Source organism: Budorcas taxicolor, chromosome 7, assembly GCF_023091745.1.
Source record: "Budorcas taxicolor isolate Tak-1 chromosome 7, Takin1.1, whole genome shotgun sequence".
In the NCBI taxonomy this organism is placed as follows: domain Eukaryota; kingdom Metazoa; phylum Chordata; class Mammalia; order Artiodactyla; family Bovidae; genus Budorcas; species Budorcas taxicolor.
The window spans coordinates 40,999,543-41,017,303 of record NC_068916.1 but is presented as its reverse complement, the minus strand read 5'-3'; the positions used below and the strand labels follow the sequence as shown (position 1 = coordinate 41,017,303).

At 39.4% G+C, this 17,761-nt stretch overlaps 1 protein-coding gene across 1 annotated transcript; it reads right to left on the bottom strand.

Annotated features, from left to right (window-relative positions):
* Positions 1 to 1,462: 1,462 nt before the first annotated feature.
* LOC128051676 (olfactory receptor 5V1-like) lies at positions 1,463 to 2,401 on the bottom strand. Its single transcript, XM_052644316.1, has one exon. It carries the CDS (start codon positions 2,399 to 2,401, stop codon positions 1,463 to 1,465), a length of 939 nt encoding a protein of 312 aa, XP_052500276.1.
* Positions 2,402 to 17,761: the final 15,360 nt, after the last annotated feature.

Below are 17,761 nucleotides of genomic sequence, written 5' to 3'. Positions count from 1 at the left end.
ATGGAAGTGCTGCACTTTAAGGCACAGCAGAGTCTAGTTTCATGAATTTTAGTTTGAGGAGTTGGGGAAAACTGCTAATAAAAATATGAGGTAGAAGAGAATTCATTTGAATCAGTTCTGATGAGATGGATGAAACTGGAGCCGATTATACAGAGTGAAGTAAGCCAGAAAGAAAAACACCAATACAGTATACTAACACATATATATGGAATTTAGAAAGATGGCAATGACGACCCTGTATGCAAGACAGGAAAAAAGACACAGATGTGTATAACGGACTTTTGGACTCAGAGGGAGAGGGAGAGGGTGGGATGATTTGGGAGAATGGCATTCTATCATGTATACTATCATGTAAGAATTGAATCGCCAGTCTATGTCTGACGCAGGATACAGCATGCTTGGGGCTGGTGCATGGGGATGACCCACAGAGATGTTATGGGGAGGGAGGTGGGAGGGGGGTTCATGTTTGGGAACACATGTAAGAATTAAAGATTTTAAAATTAAAAAAATAAAAAACTATAAAAAAATAAAAAGAAGAAGATGTGTTTGTGTGTGCATGTGTATATTAAATGATGTTTCTTTCAGTTTTGACCATGTTGAGGCTATGATGATAGTAATATACTGAGCTGAAATAGAGATCTAAATCTGTTCAGTTCAGTCACTCAGTCATGTCTGACACAGAACTAAATGCACCCCTGTGACCAAGGACAAGCAGAACTGAGAATGGATAGGGTTATCAGAAAAGGGAGAAACAGAGAAATAAAGAATAAGTAGAAGCAAAAGTTGAAGAGGAAGAATGAAATGAAAACGAAAGTGAGTAAGAGCATAAGCAGCCAGTCAAATAAAGGAAAGAAGTGTAAGGATGATCTATAGATGAATATCATTTAGAAACATGCAAACATACAGATAATATAGGTATATGGATATGGATAAGACCATATATCCAAGTTAATTTAAGACTGCTTCAATTTATATCGCTTATGCTAGTGAAATTACTAACAGTTCTCTGCTTTCTCTCAGAAATGTCAAATTTTAGAAGATGAACTTAAAGATCCTGTGAATAAAGGAAGAAATATCCATATATAGAGAAGCATGGTGGTGGTGGGTTAAGTTGCTAGGTCAAGTCTGACTTTTGGGACCCCATGGACTCTATCCCATCAGGCTCCTCTGTCCATGGGATTTCCCAAGCAAGAATATTGGAGTGGGTTGCCATTTCCTTCTGCAGAGGATCTTCCCTACCCAGGGATCAAACCCAGGTCTCTGGCATTGCAGGTGGATTCTTTACCAACTGAGCCACCAAAGAAGCCCCATAGAGAAGTATAATTAAGATTATATGCATTTGCACTTGTGTGAAATTTTCTAAGTGTATGTAAGTATGCATTTCATGTGTAACAGTTAAAAATTATTCTATGTATTCATTCTAAAATAAACACTAAATCATTCCCTTTTAACATTAGACTTGCTATAAACATGCTTTCTGATATAAGAGCCTTCTGATTGCTCCTTTCACCTCTGTGTTTCTCATGCTATAGATCATGGGGTTTAACATTGGTGTAATAATTCCATATAACATGGAGATGAGTCTATCTCTTGCTGGGGAGTGTTGACTGGAAAAGGGACGTACATAGGTAAATATTGTCGTGCCACCGAATAAACAGACCACCAGAAGGTGGGAAGCACATGTGGAAAAGGCTTTACGCTTCCCTTCTGCTGACTGGATCTTTAGGATGGTAGATATGATATAGAAATAAGAGATAAAGATGACCAGGAAGGCACTGCTCCCCAGGATACCTGCTTCCACCAAAATAAGCATTTCTGCCACATAAGTGGATGAGCATGAGAGAGCGACCACTGGTGGGATGTCACAGTAGTACTGGTTAACTTGGTTGGACTTGCAGAAAGAAAGGCGGAATGTGGACACTGTATGAAGGAGGGAATTGAGAAACCCAGCTACCCAAGTCCCAGCAGTCAGCTGAACACAGCGAACCTTGGTAATCATGAGGGTATAACGAAGAGGGAAACAGATGGCCACATACCTGTCATAAGCCATGACAGAGAGAAGAAAGACTTCAGTTCCCACAAGGGCCACCAGAAAATAAAGCTGCAAAGCACACCCAATGTAGGAAATGCTGTGCTTCTCAGTCAAGAGGTTCTCCAGCATCTTGGGAACAGTAACTGATGGGCAGAAGATGTCTAAAAGAGACAAATTTGCCAAAAAGTAATACATGGATGTGTGCAGTTTTTTCTCAGTTCCAATGGCCAAGAGAATAACTCCATTTCCCACCAAGGTGACCTGATAGATGATGGTAAAGACCACGAAAAGAGGGTAGCGCACCTCAGGGAGCTCAGAAAGCCCTATAAGAATAAATTGAGTCACTGTGGTTTGATTGCAGATGTCCATCTCTTCAATTCACATCAATCTTTCTGGAAGTAATGTAACAAACAAAAATGAATTAGAGCAAAAAGCCAAAGAGGCAAACAGTGAGAAATTCTTGCAGAACAGATGGTGTGTGGTTGATCATGAATTATTTAAAATAATATTTTATTAGAGATTTTCATTATTATAACTACTGTTAAATACATCTCCTGTGTTCATAATTCTTGAAAGATTTATCCTCAGTGGATCCTTGTCAAGGGGAATCCCTCTGAGAAAGTAAGAATACTTTTAAAAATTTGCCTTCAGTAGTACCATTGTAGATTCTTCAAGAATGCTTGGGATTTCACAATTCAGTGACACTAACGTTCTGTTTCTCACATCTGCTTGGACATTTACCTTATTTTGCCTTGTATTATCTCAATGTGTATTATTTTATACACTATCTCAATACAAACTGTTTGAAGGTAGAAGCTATATATTATTCCTTGGTACTTAAAATTTAATATCTGTTACCAACCTCAAATATATCATATAAAAATGTTTATCTAAATGATTGGTGAAAAAGGAATAAATGTTTTATTTGTATAAGAATTTTTATCTAAATGATTCTTAAATAAAAGAATGAGTGAGATTTTACCTGCTCTGACAAAATGTTTCTATTAGTAAGAAATAAATATGGAAAAACTTTTGTAACTTCAAAGTCGTAGTTGTTTAAATATACGCAACCATGTATTTTCCAGAAAGAGTATACCCTATTATGATTAAGTTAGCCTATAAAATATAAATATGACTAAGTTGATAGTGTTTGAATGTCATCCAAAAAAGAAACAAATGTATTCATTAATATTCAATTTCTTTTCCTTTTAAAGTTTAAATATTTGACCTGTGTCTGAGTATTTAAAGAATTATGAAGTTGCAAAAGTTAAATATGCTTAAACATACCACTAATACTGAGTCTCCTGCATTTCAGGCAGATTCTTTACCATCTGAGCCACAGGGAAGCCCATTGGTGATACCAACTCTTATTTAATTTTCTAATTTCATTTCGATGTATCCTAATAGTCCACATAATCATCCAGTTTATAATATTTACAAAAATTATTTTAATTGAAAATCTACAATATCTCTGTGGATTTTGTCACTTTGCAAACTTTTTAAATATCATATGCATATATTATAGAAATTGTGAACAGAAAATACAATAAAAAGCCATTTTCAATGCCCACCCCCTCCTTCACTTTTATTGTGCCAACTGAAAACCGTTAACTGACTTCTGAAATAAAATATATTAATATAAATAGCACTATTACACACAATGATTTATTTATATGCATTAAATGAAATGGATTTCAGCCACCTTTTCCCCATGCAATGTTTAAACAAAAATCTTTGAGACACTTTGGGAGATGTTTTTACTCTTTCTACAAGGAGCACCAGAACTATACCATGCTTGAGGAAGAAAAAAAAACAAAAAACAAACTTTTATCAATAATTCTCAAATCGTGACATTTAAGAAATAAGATTACCTTGATAATCACAAAGTATCTATAATTTTCAATCTATAGAAGGCATTTAATGAATGAGTTAAATAACGCCTGGGCATCTGTAGGTGGCAGGAGACGTCTGTAAGGCCACCCCTTCGCCCCCGCTCTCCCGCCTCCTCCCCCTTCTTCTTTCAACCTGACTTCCTTTCCTCCCTTGAAATCTTTGATGTTAGTATGTGGAGTCTTGTATTTAAGGGCTTCCCTGGTGGTGCAGAGATTAAAGTGTCTGCATGCAATGTGGGAGACCTGGGTTTGATCTCTGGGTGGGGAAGATCCCCTGGAGCAGGAAACGGCAACCCACTCCAGTATTCTTGCGTGGAGATCCCATGGACGGAGGAGCTTGGTGAGCTACAGTCCATGGGTCACAAAAAGTCTGACACGACTGAGCGACTTCACTTTCACTTTCAATGAATGAGTTAAAATGTCAAAACAAAAACATCTAATGTGTCACTTTTTAAATCCTCAAATTTTCCATAGTCTATTGTGCTGTTCAATTTCAGTCTACAGTTAATATTTTTAAAATAATATAGTCACTTCAATAAGTTTTTGAAGGCACTTTATAAGAAAATATTTTGAGATAGTAAATATTAATTTCTATACTAAGTACTCATTTTTCTTTATACTCACACTTGCTAATTTGTTTCATTTTTTGCAAGGATTATAAAAAATAAATCAAAATTATCCTGACAAACACATAAGGTAGCTCTACATAAGGATACATAATCAACATATGTCTTTTAAAACATAATGAAGTGAAATGAAGTGAAGTCGCTCAGTCCTGTCTGACTCTTGGCGACCCCATGGACTGTAGCCTACCAGGCTCCTCCATCCATGGGATTTTCCAGGCAAGAGTACTGGAGTGGGTTGCCATTTCCTTCTCCATTAAAACATAATCGATTTTTGCTAAACTTTCCACTTTATCATTTAAGTACGTTAGGTTAAGCTTAGGGTCTTGGCATATAGAATGTAGAATTTGTTCATTTGGGAAGGAAACTTTTGTTCATTTTAACAATACACTCCTTTTAAATCAAACATATTTAAAGTTTAGCTATTTGATATCTAAATAGAAAAATAAGTGAGTTTTTTAATTTAAATAATATATTGCTGAGGATGAAGTTCTGTAACATTTTGTGTTAATCTAGGAGATTGGGTTGATAAAAAGAAAGAAATTCTCATGAAGTGTGATCTGTCACCTGGCTTGTGAAGTTAATTGGTGTAAATATAAGCATATGAGTATATGAAGAGAATACAGGTTGAAATTGCTTTTTTATCATAAGCAGCCAAATATAATGAGAACAGGAACTAAGATGTATGTCATAAGATTAGCCTTCTTTGGAAATTTCATTGAAAACAAACTTTCTTATTATTTGTATATGGCTTACCCTTTTGCATATGGTGAAACCAGCTGTATCATATATGAACCTCTTTTCTTTAGCAAATAATTACTTCAAGGTTCAACTACACAGAGAAAAAAAATTAGTTACTTATTCACTAATAATCACTGAAAAATGCTAGCTCTTAAGAAAATTCAAAATTTATAAATTATTTAGCACATCAATTACAAAGAAAATATATTTATTAAAGCAATATTGCTAAATAATAAGTTCTATAGCCTTCATTTTTAATGCATGAAGTAATAGCCAAAATAATAAAGAAAAATATTCTTGTTACATATAATATCTCCACCTGCTTTGTGACATCTTTGTTCCTTATGGTTTCATGGACCCAGTTCTAGAGAATGTACTTTCAGGTCAGAAACACTGATTAGATACAGCAGCAGTTCACATATAGAGGGTTTGGATGCACACTTCTGTGGGTATGCACAACTTTTATAACTTAAAGTATTTATAGAGACATTCATTCTATTATATTTGAAATTTTGCTCTTAATCTTACTCATATGGTAACTAACAATCTTACTCATACGTTTTAACTAATTTCTTAAATGTATACATTTTTTCAACATTCAATTATTAACCTTAGCTTTAAAATTCTATAATTTAATGTACAATTCAGAGGGCTCATTACAAACCCAAACATTCACTAAAAAGAAAGTAAAATGAACTAGCTGAAAAAAAACTCAGTAAATATAAGCAAACTACTCACTCTTACATAGGTGCATCCTGTAATTTCCTTTATAGTTTATATTATGCCCACTTTTTCCTTAGGGAGAAAAAACAATAATAAGGACTATAGAGAGTATATACTTCTCTTCTTCATAATCTAAATTACTACCAACCTAACAATGGACGCCTGGAGGACACAAACAAAACCTTGGAGACCAAGGAGAAAGGAGTAGTGACCCCACAAGAGACTGAGCCAGACTTGCTTGTGACTGTTTGGGAGTCTCTGGCAGAGGCATGGACTGATAGTGGCGTGGGGTTGATAGGGTACTGTGGGGGTACTGACAGTAGTGGTCTTGGGAGGTGTGGCATGCTGATATAAGCCCTTTTGAATGAGGTTACCATTACTCCTACTATAGTTTGCCCTTAGGCCAAACTATAGGGAGGAAACACAGTCCCACCCATCAGCAGATTAATTGGATTAAAGATTTACTGGGCACCATTTACTTGCCCACCAGAGCAAGAACCAGTTTTCCCCAGTTAGTCCCTCTCATCAGGTAGCTTGCACAAGCCTCTTATCCTCATCCATCAGAGGGCAGACAGAATGAAAACCACAGTCACAGAAAACTAACCAAAATGATTACATGGATCACAGCATTGTATAAGTTAATGAAATTATGGCCCATGCCACGTATGGCCACTCATATGGAGATGGAGAGTATTGTCAAAACGTGATCCACTGGAGAAGGGAATGGCAAACCACATTCTTGCTTTGAGAACTTCATAAACAGCATGAAAAGGTGAAAAGATATGACACTGAAAGATGAACTCCACAGGTCAGGAGGTGTCCAATATACTACTGGAGAAGAACAGAGAAATAGCTCCTGAAGGAATGAACAAGCTGAGCCAAAGCAGAAAGGACTCCCAGTTCTGGAGGAGTCTGGTGGTAAAAGTAAGGTATGATGCTGTAAAAAACAATATTGCATAGGAACCTGTTAGATCCACGAATCAAGGGTAACTGGCAATGGTCAAATAGGAGACTGCAAGAGTGAATACTGACATTTTAGGAATCAATAAACTGCAATGGATGGCAATGAGTTAATTTAATTCAGATGGCCATTATATCTACTACTGTGGGCAAGAATACCTTAAAAGAAATCGAGTAACCCTCATAATCAACAAGAGTCTGTAATGCAGTACTTGGATTGAATCTCAAAAATGACATAATGATCTCTGTTCATTTCCAAGGCAAACCATTAAATATGACAGTAATCCAAGTCTATGCCCCAGCCACTAAAGTCCAAGAAGCTGAAGCTGAATGGTTATATTAGAACTTACAAGACCTTCTAGAATTAAACCCCCAAAAGATGTCCATTACATTTTAAGGGATTGGAAGGCAAGAGCAGGAAGTCAAGAGATACCTTGAGTAATAGGCAAGTATGGCCTTGGAGTACAAAATGAAGCAGGGCAAACGCTAACAGAGTTTTGCCAAAAAAACACGATGGTCATTGCAAGCATCCTCTTCCAACAACACAAGATATGACTCTACACATGGACATAACCAGAAGGTCAATACCAAAATCAGATTGATTATACTCTTTGTAGCCAAAGATGGAGAAGCTCTATACAGTCAGCAAAGAAAAGACTTGGAGCTGACTGTGGCTCAGATGATGAACTCATTGTTGAAAAATAAAGACTTAAATTGAAGAAAGTAGGGGAAACCACTAGACTGTTCAGTTCCGCTCAGTTCACTCACTCAGTCGTGTCCAACTCTTTGCGACCCCATGGACTGCAGTATACCAGGCCTCCCGGTCCATCACCAACTCCTGGAGTTTACCCAAACCCATTGATGGAGAAGGCGATGGCACCCCACTCCAGTAATCTTGGCTGGAAAATCCCAAGGATGGAGGAGCCTGGTAGGCTGCAATCCATGGGGTCGGGAAGAGACAGACACGACTGAGCGACTTCACTTTCACTTTTCACTTTCATGCATTGGAGAAGGAAATGGCAATACACTCCAGTGTTCTTACCTGGAGAATCCCAGGAATGGGGGAGCCTGGTGGGCTGCCATCTATGGGGTTGAACAGAGCAGGACACGACTGAAGCGACTTAGCAGCAGCAGCAGCATGTCCATTCAGTCAGTGATGCCATCCAGCCATCTCATCTTCTATCGTCCCCTTTTCCTGCCCTCAGTCTTTCTCAGCATCAGGTTCTTTCAAATGAGTCAGCTCTTTGCATCAGGTGGCCAGAGTTTTGGAGTTTCAGCTTCAGCATCAGTCCTACCAATGAATATTTAGGACTGATTTCCTTTAGGATGGACTGGTTGAATTTTCTTGCAGTCCAAGGGACTCTCAAGAGTCTTCTCCAATATCACAGTTCTAAAGCATCAATTCATTGGCACTCAGCTTTCTTCACAGTCCAACTCTCACATCCATACATGACCACTGGAAAAACCATAGCCTTGGCTAGATGGACCTTTGTTGGCAAAGTAATGCCTCTGCTTTTTAATATGTTGTCTAGGTTGGTCATAAATTTCCTTCCAAAGAGTAAGTGTCTTTTGATTTCATTGCAGAAATTAGCACCTGCAGTGATTTTGAACACCAAAAACATAAAGTCAGCCATTGTTTCCACTGTTTCTCCAAGATGGGACCAGATGCCATAGTCTTTGTTTTCTGAATGTTGAGCTTTAAGCCAACTTTCTCACTCTCTTCTTTCACTTTCATCAAGAGGCTTTTTAGTGCCTCTTCACTTTCTGCCATTAGGGTGGTGTCGTCAGCATATCAGAGGTTATTGATATTTCTCCTGTAATCTTGATTCCAGCTTGTGCTTCCTCCAGCCCAACATTTCTCATGACGTCCTCTGCATATAAGTTAAATAAGCAAGGTGACAATATACAGCCTTGGAGTACTCCTTTTCCTATTTGGAATCAGTCTGTTGTTCCATGTCCAGTTCTAACTGTTGCTTCCTGACCTGCATACAGGTTTATCAAGAGGCAGGGTCAGGTGATCTGGTGTTGCCATCTCAGAATTTTCCACAGTTTATTGTGATCCACACAGTCAAAGTCTTTGGCATAGTCAATCAAGCAGAAATTGATGTTTTACTGGAACTCTCTTCCTTTTCCCATGATCCAGCAGAAGTTGGCAATTTGATCTCTGGTTCTTCTGCCTTTTCTAAAACCAGCTTGAACATCTGGAAATTCACGGTTCACATACTGCTAAAGCCTGGCTTGGAGAATTTTGAGCATTACCTTACTAGCATGTGAGATGAGTGCAATTGTGCAGTAGTTTGAGCATTCTTTGGCATTGCCTGGCTCTGGGATTGGAATGAAAACTGACCTTTTCCAGTCCTGTGGCCACTGCTGAGTTTTCCAAATTTGCTGGCATATTGAGTGCAGCACTTTCACAGCATCATCTTTCAGGATTTGAAATAGTTCAGCTGGAATTCCATTACCTCCACTAGCTTTGTTCGTAGTGATGCTTTCTAAGGGCCACTTGACTTCACATTCCAGGATGTCTGGCTTTAGGTGAGTGATCACACCATCGTGATTATCTGGGTAATGATCTTTTTTTGTACAGTTCTTCTGTGTATTCTTACCATCTCTTCTTAATATCTTCTGCTTCTGTTAGGTTCCTACCATTTCTGTCCTTTTATGCGCCCATCTTTGCATGAAATGTTCCCTTGGTATCTCTAATTTTCTTGAAGAGGTCTCTAGTCTTTCCCATTCTACTGTTTTCCTCGATTTTTTTGCATTGATCACTGAGGAAAGCTTTCTTATCTCTCCTTGCTATTCTTTGAAACTCTGTATTCAAATGTATCCTTTTCTTCTTTGCTTTTAGCTTTTCTCTTTTCTTCTTTTCACAGCTATTTGTAAGACCTCCTCAGACAGCCATTTTGCTTTTTTGCATTTCTTTTTCTTGGGGATGGTCTTGATCCCTGTCTCCTGTCATGAACCTCCATCCATAATTCATCACTCTATCAGGTATAGTCCCTTAAATCTATTTCTCACTTTCACTGCATAATTGTTAGGGGTTTGATTTAGGTCATAGCTGAATGGTCTAGTGGTTTTCCCTACTTTCTTCAATTTAAGTCTGAATTTGCCAATAAGGAGTTCATGATCTGAGCTACAGTCAACTCCCAGTATTGTTTTTGCTTGTTTTCACTTTCATCAAGAGACTGTATAGAATTTCTCCTTTTTTGGCTGCAAAGGATTTAATCAATCTGATTTCAGTATTGACCATCTGGTGATGTCCATGTGTCGAGTCTTATCTTGTGTTGTTTGAAGAGGATGTCTGCTATGACCAGTGCAGTCTCTGGTGGCCTGCTGCAGGGTTGGGGGCACTGAGTGTAGCAGTATATGCATGGGATCTTTTGAGGGAGGTCACCATTATCTTCATTACTTCCACCTTGGTTGGCCCCAGGTAAATAGCAGGGAGGGAACACAGCTCCATCCATCAACAGAAAATTGGATTCAAGATTTACTGAACATGGCCCCGGCCATCAGATCAAGACCCAGTTTTCCCCTCATCAGTCTATCCCATTAGGAAGCTTCCATAAGCCTCTTATCCTTCTCCATCAGAGGGCAGATAGTATAAAAACCACAATCACAGGAAACTAACCAATCTAAATCACATGAATCACAGCCTTGTCTAACTCAATGAAACTATGAGCCATGCCATGTAGGGCCACCCAAGATGGACAGGTCACGGTGGAGAGTTCTGACAAAATGCGGTCCACTGGAGAAGGGAATGACAAACCACTTCAGCATTTCTGCCTTGAGAACCCCATGAATAGTATGAAAAAGCAAAAAGATAGGACACTGAAAGATGAACTCCCCAGGAAGGTAGGTGCCCAATATGCTACTGGAGATCAGTGGAAAAACAACTCCAGAAAGAATGAAGACCACTCAGGTATGACCTAAATTAAATCCTTTATGATTATACAGTGGGAGTCGAAAACAGACTCAAGAGATTAGACCTGGTAGAGTTCCTGAAGAACTATGGAGGAGGTTCATAATATTGTACAGGATGTGGTGATCAAAACCATCTCCAAGAAAAGAAATGCAATAAGGCAAAATGGTTGAGAAAAGAAGAGAAGCGAAAGGCAAAGGAGAAAAGGAAAGATATACCCATTTGAATGCAGAATTCCAGACAATAGCAAGGAGAGATAAGAAAGCCTTCTTAAGTGAACAATGTGAAGAAATAGAGGAAAACAATAGAATTGGCAAGACTAGAGATCTCTACAAGAAAATTCATGGTTCCAAACGAACATTTCATGCAGAGATGGGAACAATATAGGACAGAAATGCTATGGACCTAACAGAAGCAGAAGATATTAAGAAGAGGTAGCAAGAATACACAGAAGAACTGTACCAAAAAGTTCTTAATGACCTGGAAAACCACAATCTAGAGCCAAACATGATGGTGTGTGAAGTTAAGTGGACCTTAGGAAGCATTACTACAAACAAAGCTAGTGGAGGTGATGGAATTCCAGCTGAGCTAAAAGATGGAATTTTAGCATCCTAAAAGAACTTGCTGTTAAAGTACCACACTCAATATGCCATCAAATTTGGAAAACACAGTGGTGGCCACAGGACACAGGACCCAGGAAAAGATCAGTTTTACATTCCAATCCCAATGAAGAGCAATGCCAAAGAATGTTCAAACAATTGCACAGTTACACTTATTTTAATGCTCAAAATACTTCAAGTTAGGCTTCAACATTATGAGAACTTACAGATGTACAAGTTGGATTTAGAAAAGACAGAGGAACAAGAGATCAAATTGCCCATGTCCATTGGATCATTGAAAATGTAAGAGAATTCCAGAAAAACATATACTTCTATTTCATTGACCTTGCTAAGGCCTTTGGCTGTGTGGATCACAATAAAGAGTGGAAAATTCTTAGATGGGAATATTAGACCACTTTACCTGCCTTCTGAGAAATGTGTATGCAGGTCAAGAAACAACCGTTAGAATGAGTCATAGAACAACAAACCGGTTCAAAATTGGGAAAAGAGTATGTCAAGGCTGTATATTGTCAACCTACTTATTTAACTTATAGGCAGAGTATATCATGCGAAATGCTTGGCTGGATGAGGCACAAGCTGAAATCAAGCTGTCACGAGAAATATCAATAATCTCAGATATGCTGATGACACCATTCTAATGTAGAAAGTGCACAGGAACTAAAGAGCTTCTTGATGAAGGTGAAAGAGGAGAGTGAGAAAGCTGGTTTGAAACTCAACATTCAAAAAATGAAGACCATGGCATCCAGTCCCATGACTTCATGGCAAATGGGAAAACAATTGAAACAGTGACAGACTTTATTTTCTTGGGCCCCCAAATCACTGTGGATGGCAACTGCAGCCATAAAACTATAAGATCCTTGCTCTTTGGAATGAAAGCTATGACAAATCTAGACAGCACATTAAAAAGCGTAGACATCATTTTGCTAACAAAGGTCCATATAGACAAAGTCATGGTTTTTCCAAGAGTCATGTATGGATGTGAGAATTGGACTATAAAGAAGGCTGAGTACTTCCAAATTGATGCCTTCAAACTGTGGTCCTGGAGAAGACTCTTGAGAGTCCCTTGGACTGCCAGGAAATCAGACCAGTCAGTCCTAAAGGAAATCAACCTTGAATATTCATTGGAAGGACTGACGCTGAAGCTGAAGCTCCAATACTTCGGCCACGTGATGTGAAGGATCAACTGATTGGAAATGATCCTGATGCCTGAAAAGATTGAAAGCAGGAGGAAAAGAGGGCAACAGAGGATGAGATGTTTGAATGGCATCATTGACTCGATGGACATGAGTTTGAGCAAACTCCAGGAGATGGTAAAGGACAGGGAAGCCTAGCAAGCTGCAGTCCTATTGTTGCTGCTGCTACTGCTGCTGCTAAGTCGCTTCAGTCATGTCTGACTCTGTGCAGCCCCATAGACAGCAGCCCACCAGGCTTCCCCGTCCCTGGGATTATCCAGGCAAGGACACTGGACTGGGTTGCCATTTCCTTCTCCAATGCATGAAAGTGAAAAGTGAAAGGGAAGTCACTCAGTGGTTTCCAGCTCTTCACGACCCCATGGACTGCAGTCTACCAGGCTCCTCCATCCATGGGACTTTCCAGGCAAGAGTGCTGGAGTGGGGTGCCATCGCCTTCTCCAGTCCTATTGTTAGGAATGCAAATTGGTACAGCCACTATGGAGAACAGTATGGAGACTCCTTGTGTGGGTGTGTTCTCAGTAGCTCAGTCATGTCCAACTCTTTCCTTAAACTCTAAAGTTAGAGCTACCATATGATTCTTTTTTACTTTCTCTTCCATTATAGATTATTAAAATATTGAGTATAGTTCCCTGTGCTGTGTATCCCTATGCTGTATAGTAAAATCTTGTTGGTTATCTATTTTGTATATGTGCTGTGCTCAGACCCCCAGTCATGTCTGAATCTTTGTGACCCCCTGGACTGTAGCATGCCACACTCCTCTGTCCATGAGAACTCTCCAGGTAAGAATCCTGGAATGGGTTGCCATGTCCTCCTCCAGGGGGTCTTCCCGACCCAGGGATCGAACCCAGGTCTCCCACATTGCAGGCAGATTCCTTATCACCTGAACCACTAGGGAAGTGCTATTTATGCTTTAATTCCAAACACCTAATTTATCCTTCCTCCTCTTCTTTGGTAACCATAAGTTTGTTTCCTATGTCTGTGAGTCTCTGTCTGTTTTTAAAATAATTCATTTGTATAATTTTTATATATCATATTATGTTTCTCCTTGTCTGGCTTACTTCACTTAGTATGATAATCTCTAGGTCCATCCGTGTGGCTGCAAATGATATTATCTCATTCTTCTTATGGCTGAGGAATAAATAGTCCATTGTATATACATAAACTACATCTTCTTTACCAATTAATCTATTGATGAGCATGTAGGATGCTTCTGTGTTGTGGCTATTGTAAATAGTGCTGTTGTGAATATTGAGGTGCATATGTCTTTTAGAACTATGTTTTACTATGGATATATGCCCAGAGTTGCTGAATCATATGGTCATTTGATTTTTTTATTTTTAAGGAAAGTCCATAGTGTTCTCCATAGTGACTGAACCAATTTACATTCCTACGAAGAGTGTAGGAGGGTTCTTTTTTTTCTGCACTCTATGCAAACATTTATCATTTGTATACTTTTGATGTTGGCCATTCTTATCACTATGAGGTGATACTTCATGTAGTTTTGATCTGAGTTTCTCTAGTAATTAGGGGTTAAGCATTTTTTTCCTGTGCATTTGGCCATCTGTATGTCTTTTTGAAGAAATGTCTTTTTAGACTTTCTGACCATTTTTTGCTTGGTGTGTTTTCATACATGTATGTGAAATAGCTGCATGAGATATTTGTATCTTCTGGAGATTAATTTATTGAGAGTCTCATCATTTGTGAACTTTTTCTCTCCTTCTATAGGACATTTTGTTGTTGTTTTTGTTGTTTGCTTATGGCTTCCTTTGCTGTGAAAAAGCTTTCAAGTTCAGTTGCATCTTATTTGTTTACTGTTATTCTTATTTCTATTACTCCAAGAGATAAACCCATAAAAATATTGCCACAAATCAGATCTCAGTTCAAGATGGTGGAGTAGAAGTGCATGCACTCATCTCTTCTGCAAGAGCTCCAAAATTTCAACTAGCTGTTGAACAACCATTGACAGGAGAATGCTGCAGCTCACTAAAAAAAAAGATAATCCATGTTCAAAGACAAAGAATAAACTGCAATGAGAATGTACTGCTAAGTCACTTTAGTCGTGTCCAACTCTGTGTGACCCCATAGATGGCAGCTCATCAGGCTCCCCCGTCCCTGGGATTCTCCAGGCAAGAACACTGGAGTGGGTAGGAGGGGCACAAATATGATAAAATCAAATCCCAAATACACTGGGTGAGCAGTGCACAAACTGGAGAACAATAATACCAAAGAAGTTTTCCCACTGTTGTGAAGATTCTGAGCCCCACATCAGCATTCCTAGGCTGGGGATCTGGAAAAGAGAGTAGGAATTCCCAGAGAATCTGACTTTGAAGGTCAGTGGAATTTGATTATAGGACTTCCACAGGACTGGGGGAAAGAGACTCCACTCTAGGAGAACACAAACAAAATCTTGCATGCATCAGGACCCAAAAGAAAAGAGCAGTAACACCACAGGAGACTAAACCACGCTAGTGGTGGAGGGTCTCCTGTGGAGGTATGGGTCAAGAATGGCCTGCCACAGGCATGGGGGCACTGGTAGCAGTGGTCCTGGAAGCAGCCCCTTGGTATAAATCCTCTTGGTGGTCATCACTAACCCTACCATAGATCCCATAGACTCTGGAGCTGGGTAGCATCAGGTTAAACAAGCTCAACCCCACCTATCAGCAGACAATTCGATTAAAGTTTTACTGAGTGTGGCCCTTCCCACTGGGGCCTAAGGAAGACCTAGTTTTTCCCACCACAAATCCCTTCCATCAGGAAGATTGCACAAGCCCCTTAGCTTCACCTACCCAAAGGCAGACAGAAGAAGTAAGAAGAACCACAATCCCACAGCTGCTAGAATGAAAACCATTACACAGAATGTTAGTCAAAACGAAAATGTAGGTCATGTTCCAGATGAAGAGACAAGATAAACCTCCCCCCGCCCCCCCCCCCCCACACACACACAAAAAAAAACCTAAACGAAGTGGAGATAGGCAATTTTCCAGAAAAAATATTCAGAATAATGATAGAGAAGATGATCCAATATCTCAGAAAAGGAATAGAGAAGATGCAGGAAATGCTTACCAAAGCTCTGGAAGAACAAAGGAACAAATAAATAGAGATGAAAGATACACCAGAAAAAATCAACAGCAGAATAATTGATGCAGAAGAATGGACAAGTGACCTGAAAGACAGAATGGTGAAAATTACTGCCACTAAATAGAATACAGGAAAAAAAGAATGAAAAAAATTCTGGGTTGGATGAAGCACAAGCTGGAATCAAGATTGCTGGGAGAAATATCAACAACCTCAATTATGCAAGATGACACCCCTTATGGCAGAAAGTGAAGAGGAACTAAACAGCCCCTTGATGTACGTGAAAGAGGCGAGTGAAAAAACCGGCTTAAAACTCAACATTCAAAAAATGAAGATCATGGCATCTGGTCCCATCACTTCATGGCAAATAGATGGGGAAACAGTGGGAAACATTGACAGACTTTAGTTTCATGGGCTCCAAAATCACTGCAGGTGGTGACTGCAGCCATGTACTCAAAAGATGCTTGCTCCAAGATCACAGCTTGGAGAAAAAGCTATGATCAACCTAGAAAGAAAAGAAAGAGAAAAATCATTCACTCATGTCCGACTCTTTGCAACCCCATGTACTGTAGCCTACCAGGCTCCTCTGTCCATTAGATTTTCCAGGAAAGAGTATTGGAGTGGGTTGCCATTTCCTTCTCCAATAGCATATTAGAAAGCAGAGACATTACTTTGCCAACAAAGGTCTGTCTAGTCAAAGCTATGGTTTTTCCAGTAGTCATGTATGAATGTGAGAGTTGGGCCATAAAGAAGGCTGAGTGCAGAAGAACTGATGCTTTCAAACTGTGCTGTTGGAGAAGACTCTTGACACTGAGTCCCTTGGACTGCAAGGAGATCAAACCAGTCAGTACTAAAGGAAATCCATCCTGAATATTCACTGAAAGGACTGATGCTGAGGTTGAGGCTCCAGTACTTTGGCCGCTTGATGTGAAGAGCCAACTCACTGGAAAAGACCCTGATGTTGGGAAAGGCTGAAGGAAGGAGGTGAAGGGAATGATAAGAGGACGAGATGGTTGGATGTCATTACTGATTCAATGGGCATGAGTTTTAGCAAGCTCCAGGAGATGGTAAAGGACAGGGAAACCTGGCGTGCTGCAGTCCATAGGGTTGCAAAGAGTAGAACACGACTGAGTGACTAAACAACAACAAAAGCGTATCTCATGTCATCTGTAAATAGTGACAGTTTTACTTCTTCTTTACCAATTTGTAGTTTTTATTTATTTTTCTTTTCTAATTGCCATGGCTAGGACTTCCAAAACTCTGTTGAATAAAAGTAAGAGTGGACCTCCTTGCTTTATTCCTGTTCTGAGATTATATGTTTTCAGCCTTTCACCATTGAGTATGAAGTTAGCTGTAAGGTGCTGTCATGTTCCTGCATGCATGTTAAGTCACTTCAGTCATGTCTGACTCTGTGCAACCCTATGGACTATAGCCTACCAGGCTCCTCTGTCTATGGGATTCTCAAGGCAAGAATTCTGGAGTGAATTGCCATGCCTTCTTTCAGGGGATCTTCCAGCCCCAGGGATTGAACCCACTTCTCCTATGTCTCCTGCACTGGCAGGCAGGTTCTTTCCTGCTAGTACCACCTGGGAAGACTGTACCCACTTTATTATGTTGAAGTATGTTCCCTCTGTGCTTCTCAAGTTGTGCAGTGGTAAAGGATATACTTGCCAAAGCAAGAAATGCAGAAGACAATCACTGGATCAGGAAGATCCCTTGGAGTAGGAAATGGAAACCCACTCCAATATTCTTGTCTGGAAAATTCCATGGAAAACGAAGCCTGGCAGACTCCAGTCCATAGTGTGCACAGAGTCAGGCACGACTGCGCAGTCGATCGTGAGCATGTTCCCTCTACACTCACTTTCTGGAGAGTTTTTATCATAAACGAATGTTGAATTTTACAAAAGCTTATTTTGCATCAGTTGAGATGATTTTTTTTTTTTAGTCTTCAGTGTGTTAACATGGTGTGTCACACTTACTGAT

What these genes read in the sequence shown, in the direction of transcription:
- LOC128051676 (XM_052644316.1), bottom strand. Translation starts at nt 2,401, where the DNA reads ATGGACATCTGCAATCAAACCACAGTGACTCAATTTATTCTTATAGGG.